This window comes from Athene noctua, chromosome 10, assembly GCF_965140245.1.
Source record: "Athene noctua chromosome 10, bAthNoc1.hap1.1, whole genome shotgun sequence".
Classification (NCBI taxonomy): domain Eukaryota; kingdom Metazoa; phylum Chordata; class Aves; order Strigiformes; family Strigidae; genus Athene; species Athene noctua.
Window position 1 is genome coordinate 20,519,293 of NC_134046.1, and position 18,939 is coordinate 20,538,231.

The window sequence follows — 18,939 nt, forward strand, 5'->3', positions numbered from 1 at the left end:
TACATGCCTAAGGCTGTTTCTTACTCAGAAACCCACAGGCTTTATGAGGAACCAAATTACAACATTCAAACTTCCTCATTACATTTGATCATGCATTCTGTTTTCTACTGTGCAGTCACTTAGAATAACAAACTAACAGCACCAATTCTTATCTAAAACACAGAACTCCTTCAAAGTTGTCAACTGAGGGATATTAAGACTTGGAGCTTGAGGCTTTTCTTCAGATGCCTGAGAACAGGGCCAGATCTTAGCTGAAGAATTTTCTAATTCTAGCAAGATCATGCTTCCAAGACAGGTCCAAGTTTTAACTTACACAGCTTAGCTTTATTTGATTTCCTGTAATCTTCTATGAACAAAATGCATTTTTTCCCCCTTTCTTCAGGCTTCACATAGACCATTATAAGTTCACATTGGGTTTGTTGGGTTTTTTGGTTGGGGTGGGGACAGAAGGGACAGGGAAGAAACCTCACCTCAGTGCCACTCATTCTACTTATTCTATAAATATTTTCACTAAAATTTGGAAATTTCAAACTTTTCAAGGTGACTGTTACTTAACTAGCTAAACAAACCTAAATATCACAAAATTAGAAGTCTCCTTTCTTAATCCTTCAGTGAAGAACCAAACTTGAAAAGGCTAACAAGTCTCATAAGTTGAATGCTGTTAATGAACATGGCAAAATTTCAAACATTTTAAATTACAAAAAGGATCCACAGAAGTTTAGCTTAAGGAAATAAATCAGCTTCAAGCCAACTCTGATTTCTAACTGGATATACATGTTGTTTTGCATCACAACTGCATAAATAAAATGATGAAAAAAAAAAATTCAACAGTAAAAATAAGTCCTTATGAAACATTTTTTAAAACTGAAAACCAAAATATGATGAAAACTTAATAAATTTGTCACGGGCTTTGAAAGAAGTCTTACGCTAATGATGTTAAATTTAATCCTCTCATTATTCTCCTTGTAAGGAAATTCCTACCACACCTCAAATGAAAACCAAGAGAAGATCAAACCACACAGCTTGACCAAAATCACAAAGTATAGACTTGTTTGTATCCAAGATAGCTCAATGCAACAGAAAGGGAACTGAGTCTTAATATATCCCATGGCTAGATCTGAATCATCTTCTGCAGCTAAATATTCTTTAAATCAAGAGCTTTACCAGAATTTTTCAAAAGGACAGACTCCTTTGCTCTGCCACCATGGATTTTTAAATGCATCCTGACATTTTAAGTCTCCTGATAGCTTAAGAGGATTTGAGGCCCCATCAGTAATAGAAAACAATAGAAAAATACCAGGTACAAAATCAAAACTCTAATTTGGTCCAATTTTTATCTTTAGAGAAAATAGTTTTCATTTTTGTGTATGTTTTAATAGTTCTAAATAACAGAGCTTTCTAAAATTTGCAACATGTTCTCTGTCTTGTGCTTAAACTCCCAAACTTTGTAACAACAAATAACATTTTCCTAACTGTCATGTGGAACTTTTTTTTTTCATTTATTATTATTAATGTATTCTAGCTATTTTAAAAATCAATTAATTTTGTTGTTTAATATTACTTGGGTTGAGTGGTACAACATGACTATTCAATTATTTACAATATTGTTACTAAAAGATTATGTAGTTATAATTTTACTCTTTCAACCTCTCCCTTGTGTTCTGTATTCTCTACATAACTATGACTTCTTTCTTTTAGTTCCAGTATTGCCAATTCCTACAACATTATTTTGGTCATGACTTCTAGTGCTTTTCTTTATATCCCAGATGTTAGAGTCAGACATGATTTATCTTCTTACACAATGTTCTGTCCTATTGCAGAGGAAACTTGAAAAGGTCAAGCAAATCATCAGCTTCAGGAAGCTTAAAGACAAAATAAGAAGTAGAACCCACTATTTTGCATTGTTTTCTCATATATGATACCTCTAAGGCACTTGTGCTTTTTTAAGAACCAGATTCTTCCTTGTGAATTGAAACAGTGTAAAATTGTTTTACCAAACCAGAAGCAGAATTAAATGGTTTTGATAAAGCATACAATTATTCAACAAAAAAACCTGTCATTTTTCTCCATCTTTTGCATGTCACCATTATTTAAGTACCACATAGCAGCAAAAGCAGATAACCATGCCTTTTTTCCCCCCTTCCCTCTTAAAAGCTGAAAAACATTTTTCTTCAGTAAAATGCTTTATATCTCACATCATGCTTGTCTTTTTCACAGGAAGATTTATGCTCTTTCTACAGAACTTAGCAAAAACATGTTGGAAACATAATGTGAATCCTGAACTACAGCTTTAAAACACCACCAAGAAGTTCACCACCATACCAACAACACTGTATAGCATGACTCTGTAGGAAGGAAACAGAAAATATAGATTGTGAAGGAAACAAAATATTATAAAATGGAAGATATTATATAAGAGCTTTTCTATAGTACATGGTTTCCCTCAGTCTTGATAAGGTTAGTTTTTTAATGTTTCACTTCATCCTCCAGAGGACAAATCCTTTGCATAACTTAATCACTCTAGTTCAAACTGCACTATAAACTCATGACCTCTGTAATATTTTTTGAAGCCTTATTCTCTCAATTTTTTTAAATGAGAACTGGTAACACTGAAAGAATGTTGCAAATAATTTTGAAGTGATCTTAACATAGGGAGAAATTGTTTCACAGAGATGACACAACATCCACAGTAACTGATGATGTGGCACAAAACTTTTTTTTTTTCCTTACTGGCAAATCAGAAGAGGTGCTAAGGCTATTATTTTGCTTTGCCTTCCCACAAGGCTCCTCACCACAAAATATGGCTTAGAGATCTTTTGTCCCTCCAGCTGTGTTAGGCTATTTCTCAGACGATTTCACCAGCACAATAACTTGCTGCCCTCTACAACTTGAACTTCACAGACTTCCAAAGAGTAAGTTTTCTTGGTAAGCAGGAATAAAAGGAACAGATTGTGTTATTTTTGCAGTTGAGTGATTCATGCATGTTATATAATTTTTCGTTTTCAGATAGTAAACTGCTTACAAATATAGTTAGTAAGCTTTGAGTTTATTATAGATGCTAGAGAATCATGTTTTTAAGATCTCCTATTTTCTTTCAACTTTGTAAGTACGCAGTTTATCGTATTGTGTGCATCTGACTTGCTTCTCCCATTATCAAATTTCACCTGACATGATTTTTTGCTTTAAAGCTATTTAAGTTCTTAGAAATATTTAATGAAGAAGTGTTACTACTTCAGTGCTTTAATACATGACCTGCAAGCATGGCAGGACAATTAATATTCCACCAAAAACGTACTCAGCTACAGTCAAGGTATAAAAGAAAATTTCCCCCAAATACCAGCTCCTCTCTCTCCATAAAACCAGCAAGAGACTTTGGTACTTATAATTATCGTTCTGTCTGAAGTGATGATGGTTCTCTTCACATTGTCTACATGGCAAGTGGATCAACTGCATAAAGGCCAAAGAAAGCTCTTTCCTCAAAGCGAACACTTTCTCGAGTTGTTCCTCCTGGTTTCTAAGGACTATTGTGGCATGAGAACTGAAATTATTAATTGGAATTCTGTGACACCTAGTAGTAGTGCTGCTCTCTGTAGAGACATATTTCAGCTATTTACTTAGACTAGCTCAGACATCTGATGATGCTGTAGACATATGGAGACCCTGGCTTTGATGAGGACCTAGCTACAGCAGGGTTCCAAACAACAGACTCCATTCAAATTTGGTTTTAGGATTTTAATCAATATGAAACTTGATTAAATAAGTATTCAAATACAAATGATACAAAGTTAGAAATGCAAGTTAGACAATACCACAAATTATTTACCCAGCCTTTGTTACACAGGGGCTGTGTGCAACGCAGGAAGATTACAAGGATGAAATAATTCCATGATTTTGTTACTAGTTTCCTTAGAATTCTCTCTCATTCAATTTGCAGAATACATCCTGCATTAGGCATCAATCACCACTACGAAGCATAGAAAATTAGCATTTGTAAGTCTCATCTCCATTGTTACTGATTAATTGTGTTTGGTAAAAAAATACTAAGAGCATCAATTAAATAAAGAAGAGAGACCCCTGATTAAGAAACATTAATGTCATTATAAAAAACCCTGAGAATATCTTCTTTCCTCTGCCTCAGGGCTCCCATACTATACTGAGCAAAGTCTCCTAAAATTTTCCATTATTTATGTGCTTTGATCTGCAATGTTACATTTTGACTCATCTGTTGTTTAAGTTGAACAGCCTGACATGATTCACAACTCTAATTCTGCCAAATAACAGGGTTCCTCTGACTGCATAAAGTGCTTTAAAATGTTAGTTTGGTTTTGAGACATCAGAAATTTGACATGCAAAATTCTCTGTCTTTCACAACATGGCTGTTTTACCTCAGAAGGGTACTTTGAAGGTAAATTAATCCATGTTTATAGAGAACATAAGATTACAGAAGCATAGGAAGACTATAAAGAAAACTTTTTATCAACGAGGATTTTACATGGTGTACAGTACACAATGGTTGAATTGTATTTAATTAAATAAGGGGAACATAAAAATTTTCATTACCAGTAATGCATTTTACTACGGCAGCCATGTTTTGCAGAAAATAGAAAAACAACAAAATGCCACAGAACATACAATCACTCATGCCATGTAAATTTCTATTTTACATAAAATATTTCAAAGTAATCTATTTTACTGTTCTATTTATAAAAACAATCCTGCAATTACCTCACTTTAGTTAAGGATATATATTTTTAACAAAAAATAACTTTGATTTAAAACAAGAACAACAGACAGAAGCCATGGCTTGGATGCTTCTCAAGACGAGCAAATTTCTTCACAAGAAATGTAGTACATCACAGGGTTTATTTAAAGAGATGTTGCAATTTTACCCTTGAAGATTTTCAAGATTCCCCCAGACGAAGTCTAGGCTGATCTACTGTTGGAGATGGAAGCACTTGGAACACCAGGCTGGACTACATGGCCACCAAAAGCCCCTTCCAAACACCACTTCTGTGATTCTGTGATATTGACCATTCACCATTTGTGCAGTGCAAGTCCGTACTGAGAATAACTAAACAAAAAAGAAGTTTTCATCTTGACAGAGTTTAATAAGGCTATCTATCTGTTTCCAAAGGTCTGAGGAAGAACGTTACTCAGAAATTTCATCTACACCCACTTGAAAAATGACTTGCAAAGCTGATGCTTAACCAATTACACTGGAAAGAATGCAACACCTCAAATGTCCAATACAAACCACAGACTATATTGCTTTTTATATAGTCATTTAGCAACTTCTCTGTAATAAGTTAAAATAAGAAAGGAATGAAGACTGGGGGGGTTTTATACTCCCAACTGTTATGACATCCTTTGGTAACAGGCATAGAACAGGTAGAAAGTTTTTCCTTGTCTGAACTCAGACAAGAAAACTTGTTTATTTCAAAGAATGGTTATGGTTTTATTGGAAGATACAGACTAAAACTTGGTTTTGCTAATCATGTCAGTGACAGCGTTGCCAAAAAAACAAATAAATGTTATTCTACTTACTTCATATTGCTTCTTCTTAAAACTTAAAACTTGTTATTTACTACATGACTAATAAACTTACTCTTCCTTCTCATCAACAGGATACAAGACACAAGTTTAAATATGGGGATTCTGAGCCAGCTATCAATCTTTCACCTCCTCTGGGCTGCTATGGTCTTTTGTCAATATGAAGACTATGATTTTGAGGATGAGTATGATGGGGAGCCAAATCATCAATATCCATATTATTTTAATCCAAATACACAAGCTGAAGTTCCTCGCTTCCCTTTTCCAGTTGAGTGTGCCCGAGAATGCTTCTGTCCACCAGGTTTTCCATTATCAATGTACTGTGATCATCGCAAACTTAAGACAATACCAAATATCCCAAATCACGTTCAACAACTTTATCTGCAAAATAACGACATTGAAGCTGTGCCTGCAGGACCATTCACTAATGCTACCTTCTTAAGAGAAATTAACCTCAGCCACAACAAAATTAAATTTCATATGATTGACCATGGTGTTTTTGCCAAGCTTTCAAACTTATTGCAACTTCATTTACAACATAATGAATTGGAAGAATTTCCATTCCCTCTCCCCAGCTCTCTAGAGAGACTCCTCCTTGGTTCCAATCAGATTTCTCAGTTATCCAGAAATTCACTGGCGGGATTACCTAACATAACCATGCTTGACCTGTGCAATAACCTTCTTGATGACTCAGTACTCAAAGGAAAACCCTTTTCAAACATGAAAAATTTAATGCAGCTCAATTTATGCAACAACAAATTACAGACTATGCCTCCTGATCTACCATCATCACTTATGTATCTCTCTCTTGAAAACAACTCAATTTCTTATATTCCAGAAAACTATTTCAACAGACTTCCAAAAATCATTGCTCTTAGAATGTCCCACAATAACCTGCAGAACATTGCACGCAACACCTTTAACCTGCCCAACCTTCTAGAACTTAATCTTGGACATAACAAATTGAAACAAGTATTCTATATACCAAGAAGTTTGCAGCATTTGTATATTGAAGACAATGACATTGAAAGTATGTTGATGGTTGCAATTCTTTAAAAGCAAAAAAATGGAGTGGATTTTGACACTGGTTGTGGGAGAGGGGCGAGTTCAGCACATTTTCCTTAACATGCAGAATTCAGAACTTTTAGCCTACATCAAAAAAACTATCAGAAACATCTCTTTTGTTGTGTCTTTCGTTTTGAGGACCTTACAGCTTCTCAGTCAGGTCATGTATAAACCAAGCATAGAATCTAGCAGTCATCTAAATTCGCATGTTGTTCAAGAGTTAATCTGACACCCTTCTTTGTAGAGGTGAGCTTGAGCTATTAGCATCCTGAAATAACAGTTAATGTGGCACTGACCCAGAGTTCATATACACTGTACTTCTCAAGAGCAAATACAGCTATGTAGCTTCTGGTCAGCTTCAAGTGCAGGAAGAATATCATCCCATCTTCTTCAAGATGCAATATAAACACATCCTCAGTTAGTTGAGACTAAACTGGTGAAATAAGAAGGGATTTTATTTTTGCACCTTTGTAAATGTTAAATTCTGATATAATACCAGTTTTTCTTATAACAAGCTAAAACCTTTTGAAAATTGCTTCTGATTAGGCAATTGATAAACACATACAGAGAAAAGGAATTAGAAAATATTCAATTCACATAAAATGGTCATTACAAATCATAGTGGTAGTAATTTATTTTTTTCTTTATCCCACAACCTTATACTTGGCAAACCCTAAAATAATCACTGTAATTTACAAAACCCATTTAAAGCACAGGGAATGATTACATTTGTGCAATGCAAAAATATTTTCCTTTTTAAATTTCAAAACTTAAGTTTCACTTTTCAATAGGTCTTAAATGTAACTATTTTCTGTATTTTAATTAATACTTTTCTCTCTCTTTCAGTCGTAAATATTACTTTGATGTGTCCATCTATTGATCCAATGAACGTCAACCAATTAACCTATATACGGGTGGACCAAAATAAGCTCACAAATCCAATAAGCACATATGCATTCTTCTGCTTCCCTCACATTCGAGCCATTTATTACGGCGAACAAAATGTTAATGTCAACAAGTCAACTCAGCTAAGAATACCAGTGTTTCGACGATTTTTAACACCAGAAGAATACCACGAAGCAGAACACGATCACGAAACACATGATCATGAAACTGAAGAAGATCATGAAGCAGAAGACAACTACTTTCATCCTTATTTTCAGTGAAGTAATTATTGTTAATGAGTATATACAGAAACTCTTCCTTAGTGTGTAGGGAAACAGTTTCCTTTAGAACAGTTGGGTATTTTGGAAGATTTAAGATACATCTATAAAGTGGAAATAGGATTTTAGTGTAGATAAGTGTCCTGTTATTGATGTAGTAAAAAATTATAATACTAGGAGCAAAGAGCACTCACCTCAGCACTAGATATCAGTCTGATATATAACCTGGACTGATGACGGACTCATCCTTGGGTGAGCAGCCTAAGTTGACTTGAAAAAGCTTCTATGTTCTAAAGTGATCCAACTGCAAAATGACTAACAAACAAATCAATGTCATTCTCAATAAGAACAAGTGGATAAGACCAAAAATTCCATCCAGCTATACATCTACTACCCCAGCAGCAGACAAAAATAGACAGATTAGAGAAAAGATAAAAGGGTAACATTAGAAAAATATTTCCACAATATTCTTCCACGTCTGCCAGAAATACAGATGTTTCTTCTTCCAATTGGACAGGAAAATCACAAACTGAGTTTCAAATCTTCCTCGTATTATGTTTGCAGTGTCCTGCCAAGGTGTATTATAGTATTTGCTTCTCAGATCGTACCTTAACTATCACAACTCTTTCAAAAAAGATTTTAGCTTATTAGTAATATAGGCAATAAATGACCTTTTCTCAAAGGTCTTAGGATCTAGGGAAAAGGACGTGCATTAATACAACTGATCCATTGTATTTACGTTTTGCCTGTGTTTAGCCCATATTATTTTAGAAGGCACATAAAATGTGATGTAACCTATTTATTAGATATGTTCATCAAGTAGAACAGGCATGAAAAGTAGCATTCCAGGATTTTAAAATTATTTAGACTATCCTTCTGCATGGCTAATACCAATTAGCTATATTCTGCTTCAAAGTAGAACAAAACTTGCTTTAAGCAAGCTAAAGTACTATATACTATTTGAGCTATGCAATTTTTTTAATTGTCATGTCTAGAAACAGATCCAAATAACTATAGGGTAAGATAATACTATAGGGCCCTTTACTGTTTTTGTTTTATTTAAATTATTTAATTTTCAGCACTTTTTTCCCCGATAAGTCTTTGTTAGTTGGGAGAAAGTATCATCATTCTCAAGAAGATAAACAAATGCAAGAAATAACACCATACATCATACTACCAATTTTACATTATTTTTTAAGTGTAGGAAAACTAAAAAGGCTATATAAAATTCTACAAGCAAATTTGTATTAGAATTTCAAAAAAGTTTCATACATGTCTGTTTTTTCTTGTCCAATTTTGGTTATTTTTTTCAAGTCCATCTTAGTATATTTTGGTTTCTGATACAACAACTAAAATAGTAACAGAATGAAAATACTTAACTTTTTCATTAAAAGAAATTCCTCATAAGCTCATAAATATAAACCGTTAAGAATATATATAATCTTTAAGAATAACCGTTTTTTTAAAAATTTGTGGATACAAAGCTTATATCATTATTAAGTTGCGGGTCTTCAATCAACTAACTCAAAAACCCTATTCTTTCTCTCCTTTTCCTTAATCACATTCTGAACAGACATATTATTCATGGCATAATATTTTATGGTCTGTGCACAAATTGACAGTGCTATAGAATTTATCTTTCTCTTTCTAAAAAAATGTCTATTAACATTTAGCAAACACAAGTACTTCTAGTTTCATGAAGGAGGAATATATGTATGTATTCATTACTTTATTTAAATACTCTTATAAAAAACTTAGGTACAGTATATACACAAATTTAAATATATCTATAACTTCATAGTTTTATTAATATAAACATGTAGTATATTAACCATAGGGAACCTTTGCAAGTTTTCAACTATTTCAGATTTTAAGTGAATAGTGCACAACATGCAAATCTAAATTAATACAGGCTTTTTTGTTGTTTTGGTTTTTTTTTTTTTTAAGCTGAGTAAGCTAATTCACTATGCAAATACAGTACAAGTATATCTTTTATCACAAGCTTTCTTCTTTTTAAAAAGATTTATGAAGCAAAGCTTAGCTTTAGTTTTAAAATAGAATTAGATATTCAGTTTGTATCAACTATTTATATACACTTCTTAAAGTTTAAATGTAAGTCAAACTGATAATTATTGAAAGCTTTACAGATGTCTTATTACATTACACTCTTTCAGATAGAACATGAGAATTACATTACAAGCAGAACCATAACAACTCACGTTTCATTCAATTAACATTTCCTATCTTATCAGTGGCAAATACAACGCTATTCTTTAAAAAATATTTTAGGATGGTCAGGGAGTTAAAGACTTGCTGGCCTTATGACTGTATTAGAGAAATGAGAAGTAAAAAATTAATGGATATCTAGATAAATACAATTGCTCTGGTAAGACGGGGCATGGCTTCTGTAAAAGTAATGATGTTTTTACCTTACTCTCTTTGAGAAGAGTTTGCCTTTACCTTATTCTCTTTGAGAACTCTGAAGGAATCATGAAGTGTATGAAAGAGGGAGATGCTGGGCCAAGCAACCCACAAAAATTTCTGAAAGGTTTTTAAGGAAACTAAACTGCCGCAGATTAAGAGGTGACAGCAGAGACAAAAATCAAACAAAAGGTAAGAAACAGCATATGAATAAACGGTCACTTCTTGATGCAGAGGGAGCCCACTGGTGCGAGTTTTGCAAAGGGTCTGCACTGGAACTTACTCAATTTAATATACTTGGAAAAGATAAACAAATGTGAAATGATGCCAAAGATTGCTAGGTGCCAATGAGGAATGACTGCAAAAGTTTAAAAATGCTAAAATAACAAAAGAAATTCACCATTGTTACATGAAAGAGATATCCATGGAAAAGATATTTGAAGATGATAGAATGAAGCATGACCTCACCACCACCACTCAGGAGCAAGACTCAGAAGTAATAATAGGCAATTCAGTGAAAACACTGGCTTAGTACCCAGTAGCAGTAAAAAAGAAACTCAAATGTAGGGAGTAACGAGAGAAAGATATAACAAGAGACATCATAATGCCACTATAAATCTATAGCTCACCAAAATATTAAACAAGCTATTGATTTCCAAGCCCTTCACATAACTGGCATAATTACATATGGCATACTTAGAAAAGGATCAGAGAAAGGTAATAAGGTCAAAGGTAAGGAATGGCTTCTATATAAGCAACACTGAGTAGCCTAGAACTCACCAGGTGAACTAACCATCACCAAGAGATGATTAAGGAGATATACAGGAAACACCCACAAAATTATAAACTGCATAGTCAGCATGGGTCCGGGGATCAACTGCTCCAGTACAAGAGCAAGGAGCCATCAAATGAAGCTAGTACGTACCAGGTACAAACCAGACAAACAGAAGTTTATAAGCAATGTGTAGTCAGCCCATTCAATTGCAGGCCTGAGAACACAGTGGATGCAGCTGCAGTTTTACCTGTGGTTTCAAGGGAAGACTGGATAAGTAATTGTATTTCTTGGAAGAGATCCATTATAGGGTGTCAAACAGACAAAGCACAGTAGGTACAGAACTGCTGAGCTGAAAATAGCTGGAGAATGGAAGAATCATCAGAGACAGGATGAGACAGGAATGATGCATTTGTCCCATTCTCAGTCTTCCCAAAGCATCTGCTTTATGTTCATTACTGGAGACAGAATGTTGTACATTAAACTTTATTTTGAATTCCACAACTAGTTCTGTGTTCTCACTATCCTGGACTATGGTAACATGTCAGTATTGCTCTTCACTACTAGTAAATGCTTATTGCCTTCATATAGTTTAATTTTAGATATTTTTTTTTAAGCACTACCAATTACAGTTATATGTCAAGGCATATTCTAGCTCATTAAATTTGGGAAGAGCATGTCTACAATGCTCCATGTTGCAGTGTTCTGTAGCAGACAGACATCCATAATGATTCGGGTACACAAAGCTGCCCAGCAAGTGTGGAGCTCTGTATAAACAAAATTATACCACTACATAACCCCACAGATCTTGGTGTCAAGACATATTTGCTTAATGTTTGCTCTAGTATTTATTTTCAGAATATTATATAGTCTTTTTAGGCAGGAAATAGATTAATAAAACCAAATATGTATTAAAATGTTACTTATTTTACCAGCAACAGCAAAACCTAAGTATCAAACAGCTTCATTAGTTTATTTACAGCAGAGTCAGTAAATACAGAAACAAAGCGTGATCTGGTTTACAACACTGTCTGCATTAGCAGTTAAGGTGAAACACTAGGGTGGATCAGTAAAGCAAAATACTTGTGATAAGGCCATCAGACCCACTCTGTTTCTTGAGGGAGAGGAGCTTTACTTCAGACCAGGGCTAGTCAAAATGAAAATCCACTAGCAGCTGCAGCACATCAGGTGCACCCTGAATAGATATATCATCTGGTTTGTTACATACAAAAAGAACAGTCCACATATTTCAAAGAGCTCTGTGATGTGAATCAAGGTGCAGTAAACTGGGGTTATCAGGAGATCTGTTTCAGAAATGCATTCCTGATCCTAATCAAAACACTAACAGAAACGTCATCAGAAACACAGCAACTGAGAAAAATGAAATCTCAGTGCTACTTTCAGCTTTTGACAAACTATTCTGAGAAAACATATTTTCCAAGTCTTACCGATGTAAACAAAGATGAAACCTTCTTGAACGCTAAGCTAGACATTATCAGCATTATCCACAGTGCAGAGTAATGAGCAATGTTGTAGCAGAGCACTGTAGAACTCTCCGACACCCATGTAAACCTATAGGGGAAAAGCCTCACTGATTTCTGGGAAACATTCAGTTATGACTAAACTTTAATCCACAAAATTAAAGCTCTCAAAACTACAACAAAACTGACAAACATTTTCTCTGCAAAATCTGTACCACAAGAGATCACTGTAAAAATCAAAACAGAGAGAAAAAACAGTGGTTTAATCCAACTATCTACATTTCTTCCTTTAACCTTAAAATAGTGAGAATGTATTTTGCCTTCTTCCATTTCTTGTTGTTGGTGGTATTTCATACTTAAAAGGCTTACTTTGAGATATTTACTTCAGTATTCTGATAATAAAAGTTACACAGATTAGAAAAGAAACTCCTTTACAGAAAACAGATGGTTTACATTTCAAGTTTTCTGACTTTTTAACGTATTCACATTCCACTGTTACAATACTTTGTCTCCCAACTTGATCATTGCAAGCAATAAACACAGGAGTTTCCTACCTGAGACACATCAAAGGAGAACATACTATTTTTTTTTAACAAAAACCCTACACACTAAAAGTGATTTTGCAATCATTTTCCAATACTACTGCAAGAGTATGAACCTTCCAGCTCTAAATCAAATTGTGTACACACTATTGGAAATTATGGAACTCCACAAATACACACGCTTCTCATGACATTTTGAACTCTCTTGTCCAAAATGTACATTTCTTACAACCTAATTTATTTAAAAAGGAATAATACCTTAATCTCATAATTCATTGCATAAATTCATCATCAGGGCGGGGGGGGAAAATCAACTTTCCCTTACTATAAAGCACAACACAAGCTAAAAATAGATTGATATGAAGACTGGCCATAAACAAGAGAGTAAAGTAGATGCTATGAGTACCATCAGAAACATAAGGTAAATGAGTCTTGGAGCCCTGACTCTAGTGCCCCTGTAGACATCATAGTAATGGCTCTCAACAAGTAACAACATGGTTATAAAGAAGCTGTGTCAATTCAGGAAGGAATTCTAGCAAGTTTTAATAAACTGAAGTAGATTGGCTTTTGATTCGGGATATAACTGATGATATATAGGCAAAGTTCAAGAGAACATATGTTCACCAGAGAGGTCTGGGTAAATAGCAGACAGTACTACTACTCTAGTTACCATTTGTTTTCATTAACTGTAGTCACATTTCTGTCTACTATTTGCATGACTTTTAAAATGTGCTTTGTTCATTTATAACACAGTAACTGATACAAGGAGTCTGCTTTGTTCATTTATAACACAGTAACTGATACAAGGAGTCTGCTTCTCTTCCAAAAATTCAAGGAATAAAGGTAATGTCTTCAGCTTTAAAAAATTCTGATTATAAATCAGAAACATATGGAAGGATGTTCATACAATCAGGTCATTTTTCAGCTGTGTCTATTTTGCAGCTGGTGGCCCTAACAGTGACCTAAACTTAATCTAATTCACTGAGTCTTGGAAATAGCTGCAAGTTTTCATAAAAATACTGGAGGTGTTTATGCATAACTATTTCCTCTCTGGTATTTTTTTGGTCACTCTGGATATTTAGGAGTGTTCTCAGTTTTCTCTGTAGGGCACGTTGACCATTTATTTTATGTTTAATACTACCTCTGACTCCTCCTCTATCCCTCAAGGATGCTTAATTGGAATATACTTTGCTTAATATTATACAACTTTTCTACAATATTACCTTCAGCCCAATTTCTGTGCATTACTCAAGAACAAACCAGGAGACTGCTTCCTCCCTTTTGGATACTCTGGCTTTTTTATTCCCAGAATGAACACAGCCCCAGTATAAGCACAGACATTAAACTGCCTTAAACTATTTTTACACTCCTGTACCAGGATCTCAGCAAAAAGCAGTGGGGGACACAGGAGTCACAGAGAAGTTCCATAGCACATCTACATGCAGCAGTCAAAACATGCAGCTTTACCAAAGAGACAAAAGTAATTTTAGAAGGCAAACTTAATCAGGCCGCACAAACACTCAAGCAGAAAAGGCCTGCATTTTAGAAAAAGAAAGTGATGTAGAGAGCAATCCAGAATGCTTACTTATTTTAGTTTAAAAAAGAATAGAGACAAACACTGAGTTCAGTTTTAACATCACTTGATGCCTTTGTTCTCTTTATTTCACTGCTTACAGTTTATTTCGTACATGTTATCAGGCTGATTCAATAACTATCTTTTACTCTATAAAACCTTTTCTACTATAATTATTCCAATCCAGAGCAGCTGGTCAAAACTGTAAAGTGTTTAATCATACTTCATACAAAAGATATGCTAAGGAATACTGAACATGTTAACTTCCACATGGAGCAAAAAAGAAAAAAATCACATATAAAGAGAAAATGCAGCACTGTGCCTAGGTCTATAAATGCCCAGAAATCTTTAAAAGCTTTCTTAATTTGCCCCCATCCCGTTCTGTCACAGACATATTTCTACCCAAGATAAAACACTAACTTTTGAACATTCTGTATAAGTGACCCCAATTTTCATCAGGCATAAGTAAACTAAGCAAATAATCTGTAATTCTTTCTTCCAAGAACATTTAAAAACAATAAAATCCAGAAACTACAGAACTTGCCAGTATTGTCCTTTAGAGACTATGACACAAGATGAAAGCCAAGGTCTTTAAGCAGCTGCAAAAATACACTTTCTTTGCCTAAATATAAAACAAAAGGTAGTATCTAAATTTTTTTTTAATCTCAGCTTTGGTTTATTTCATAAGGAATATCTTGATAGCAACCTTACAGCACTCTCCCTAGCACTGCCTCATAGCTCATGCACCCCAGAGATAAGGCCCTTGTTGTATTTTTAGTTTTTTCATTTTTCTTCTTCCTAGTGTTCTGCCTCCCATCACACAATCACGAGTCTTTATACAGGCAACGCCAGTCCCTGCTTCCATGTAATTCCTACAGGCACCCTGGAAAAGTATTTTCCAGCCAAGCTTAGAGAGGGAAGTTTACCCCCTCTGGTAACCTGGCTCTTTTTAGGTCAATCAGTTCTTTAGTGCTTTGCAGGGGTTTACCAGGAACAAGACCTAAGTGCCTCACACTGAGAAATATCAGCAAATATTGTAAGACTCATTACAGCATTTCAAAGCAATGCTAAAAGTAGTACAGAAAAGCTCTCTCCTATGTTTTTTGTACTAAACTACTAAGGATTAAGTGCTGAACACCACCATGGTAAAAAGGTAATTAACATGCTAGCACCTATGAGAACTGTTTTTTGACGAAATCCACAGAAAATAAAGAGAATTGCCCTCCCATTTAAATTGGTGTTATTTTATTCACAAAACCTGCTCATCTGCCTGCAAACCAAAATCTCTCCTCCGTTTCCCTAGGATATTTTCAGCTTGATTTTTTGCTTTACCTGCTCCTGGCATATCAACAGTACTAATTACTACATTCCTTCCCAGATGCTGAAGAAGATTGAATCTGCAACACATATAGGGTGGATAGTTACCTTAGTATTTGTCTTGATCTCCCAAATATTTCCTACCACTGCATCCATACCCATCCAACTTCTCTCTTAAAAGTCTTTTATTTTTTACTGTCTAACCTGATAGAAGGGAACATCGGGGACCAAATTTTACACCTATTCTATATGCAATCCCTTTCCCCTAAAGTTCAGTTTTTCTGAAAGCAGACTCCAAAGAGCAAGTGGCCCTTGTTAGGCTGACTTGGCTTCCCTCTACTAGAAGTAAATAAGTAGCTACTTCATTTACACCTTCAGCTACATTTCATACCCTTACAAAATTGTAGGGAAATTACTACCATTCACATTTAAGCCAGGATTCCATTTCAACACAATTCATAAAATAACCATTTTACATGTCTAACGTTTCAGGTGAAAGTGGGGAAATCAGTCAACACAAATGAGATATCAAGAGAAAAAAAAAATGGCACAACTGACAAATCAGAAGCCATGTCAAACACGTTATCAAAGCCCTCTTCAAAAACTGGAGCTCAATTAGTTAACAGAGCTTCTTTAGGTTTTCAGAAAAGAAACCACCTTCTAAGTACATAGATCCTTGAAATGGAATCCAAGCAACAGAGCGCTATACATCAAACTTCTAAGAACTAACAATGCTTAGAAAGCCCTCTCTGCTTGCCAGGGTGAACACTTCCTGTCAGCTTCCCTATTGCCAAGGCATATGAACCACATTCTTCATTTCAGAGGATTAGGACACTGCAGTTATTTCAAGTCGTTTTGAGCAAGAGTAAAGCAGCGCTGTTGCTGAAACAAGCAATGCTATCCCTTCCCTGCTTGCAGCCACTTGTACCGTCCCCTTCCTTGTGCTGATACAAGCATCTGTTACACGTCCAGATAAAAACAATTTTTACCCAAAATTATTAATTGATACTTTTTCCTCACACAAGGGACGACAAGCAGATGAAATATGGGACAAGACTACTTTATCTGGCACTGACAGTTTAAAGTGAGAGTAGAACTACACTGTAAGGTAAACCTTGATGACGTCATGCCAAAGTAATTACTTAATATATGACTTCACATGTATTTGTAAATAGGTGTTCATGAGTTTCTTTTAGGTGCTTGGGTAACAACGACGAGTACACACATCACACAGTGGTTTTGTGGTAAGCACACCACTGAAATCTTGGGACCCTGATGAACGTGGACTTTTGACAATGTTTCCTGAAGAAGCTGTTACTAAAGTCTTCTAACATTACAGAGCCTCTTCACCTCTTGCAGATTAAAGCAAGAGCTTTCTTGAATGAAGACTTCCTAAATTTTCAAGGCCTCATTTATCTAGTAATTTTCCCCCATTTTTAAAGTTTGTCATATATAAGAAAAAACCTAAGCTATTCCCAAGATATTCCATGTACACAGCTGTGAAATCTAGGATTTCAGTACTTACAAAATAAATTCTCATAAGAATATAACAAATATATTTATTATTTTATATCATGCTTTCTGTTTCAATACTTAATACATTTCCCTTAGAACATTTATCCTTTGATTACATCCAAGCATTGGAAAAAACTGGATGCCCCAGAGCCAGATGAAATCTTCACCTGGATACAAAGCAGAGCTGTTGGCATTACTTCTGAAACATGCATGAAACCAGGAGGGGTGGTAAGATGGTATTGACACTGCAACTTTTTGGTCTCTTCCTCGGCAAATACACCCCTTCTACCACAAAGTACTTCCAACTGGAATTTCCTATGTACTGCAGCACAACACCCCATAACAACCTAGCCACTTCAAAACTTATGTTGTTCTTATATTGTTCCAGAAGAACAGCATGTGATTCAGCCTCCAATTTCCACTACTAATGAGCCTCTTTCCTTTACATTTCAGTTATATACTTACAGCAAGATCGTTATCCTAGAGCCAGCTCCAAGTCCAAACTATTACATTGTTTAATTTGCATATGAACTAAAAACATTTTCATAAAATCCTAATGAGTTCAGAAAGTGGTAACTGATTATAAAGTGGAAAAAAGTTGAGAGAGTAAAAGTCTGTAAACCACTTTGCAATTTGCAGATTTACTACAGACATCTGGTTTCTAAACAAGGCAGCATTTACAAAAAACTTAACCAAATAGGTCCACTGTTTATCCCCAACATTACTCTAGCTGACAGTGCTATCTTGGAAAAAAATAAAGTATGAAAATGAGAAACGTAAATCTGAATATATTCCCAATAGATTTTATTGCTACATATTTTTAAAGACTCAAAAAAGCTACTTTGTAAACTTCAAGTTCATCATCTGGCTCCCATTTGTACTGGCTGCCAGAAACACGTAATAAGGAAAAGGGGGAGGAAAAAAATGCATTAGAAATCCAGAAAACTGCTGCTTATAGTTCAGATGAAAATTCTACACCTGGACAGTGTTTACTAAGTTATCTACAGTACTGACAGAACTTCACTCAAAACAAGTATTTATTGTGAAACCAATTTTTCAATAAATTGGCTAACAAGTCATTCAATGAAGCATTTAGACTTGATTTAGTTGTCTGAAAACCTCAACACACAATTCTAAAGTATTTTTTGCTTCCAGAAATCTTCAAACTGAAAATTTTCCATTTCATACTTAGGTGAAACTTCCCTAAATATATACAACTCCTAGCGAAACATTTTATTACTCATAAAATGTGACTAGTAGGGTATACGTATGTTTTGGCTCTATGACTGTCTCAGTCAGAAAGCAGCTGCTTTGTCTCTTAGCTAAACCATTAAACAAAATGGATAACACATGCCTTGTTATGGACCTCTACTTTGCACAATTAATATGTGATTTACAGAAAAAGCCTTCGCAATTATACAGAATAAATCACCACAGAGCAGAAGGCTACCATTTTACCAAGTAGTATCAAAGGTAGGATGAGCCAGACAGTCTTAACATTTACAAATGTTATTCAAAGTACAACCCCCCTGTCTCCAGG

General features: G+C 34.8%; 2 protein-coding genes across 5 annotated transcripts in view; one reads left to right on the forward strand and one right to left on the reverse strand.

Annotated features, from left to right (window-relative positions):
• The window catches only part of CENPP (centromere protein P), a 156,623-nt gene that overhangs the window by 107,794 nt on the left and 29,890 nt on the right, over nucleotides 1–18,939 (reverse strand). The window lies entirely within an intron of this gene.
• Nucleotides 5,647–7,781, forward strand: OMD (osteomodulin). Its single transcript, XM_074914578.1, has 2 exons — nucleotides 5,647–6,580; nucleotides 7,462–7,781. The coding sequence occupies exons 1-2, from the start codon at nucleotides 5,647–5,649 to the stop codon at nucleotides 7,779–7,781; spliced, it is 1,254 nt and encodes a 417-aa protein (XP_074770679.1).

Excerpts from the sequence above, each read along its gene's own strand:
- OMD (XM_074914578.1), top strand. The coding sequence starts at position 5,647 with ATGGGGATTCTGAGCCAGCTATCAATCTTTCACCTCCTCTGGGCTGCT. Across the intron at positions 6,581-7,461 it reads TGAAGACAATGACATTGAAA|TCGTAAATATTACTTTGATG; the intron begins GTATGTTGATGG and ends TCTCTCTTTCAG.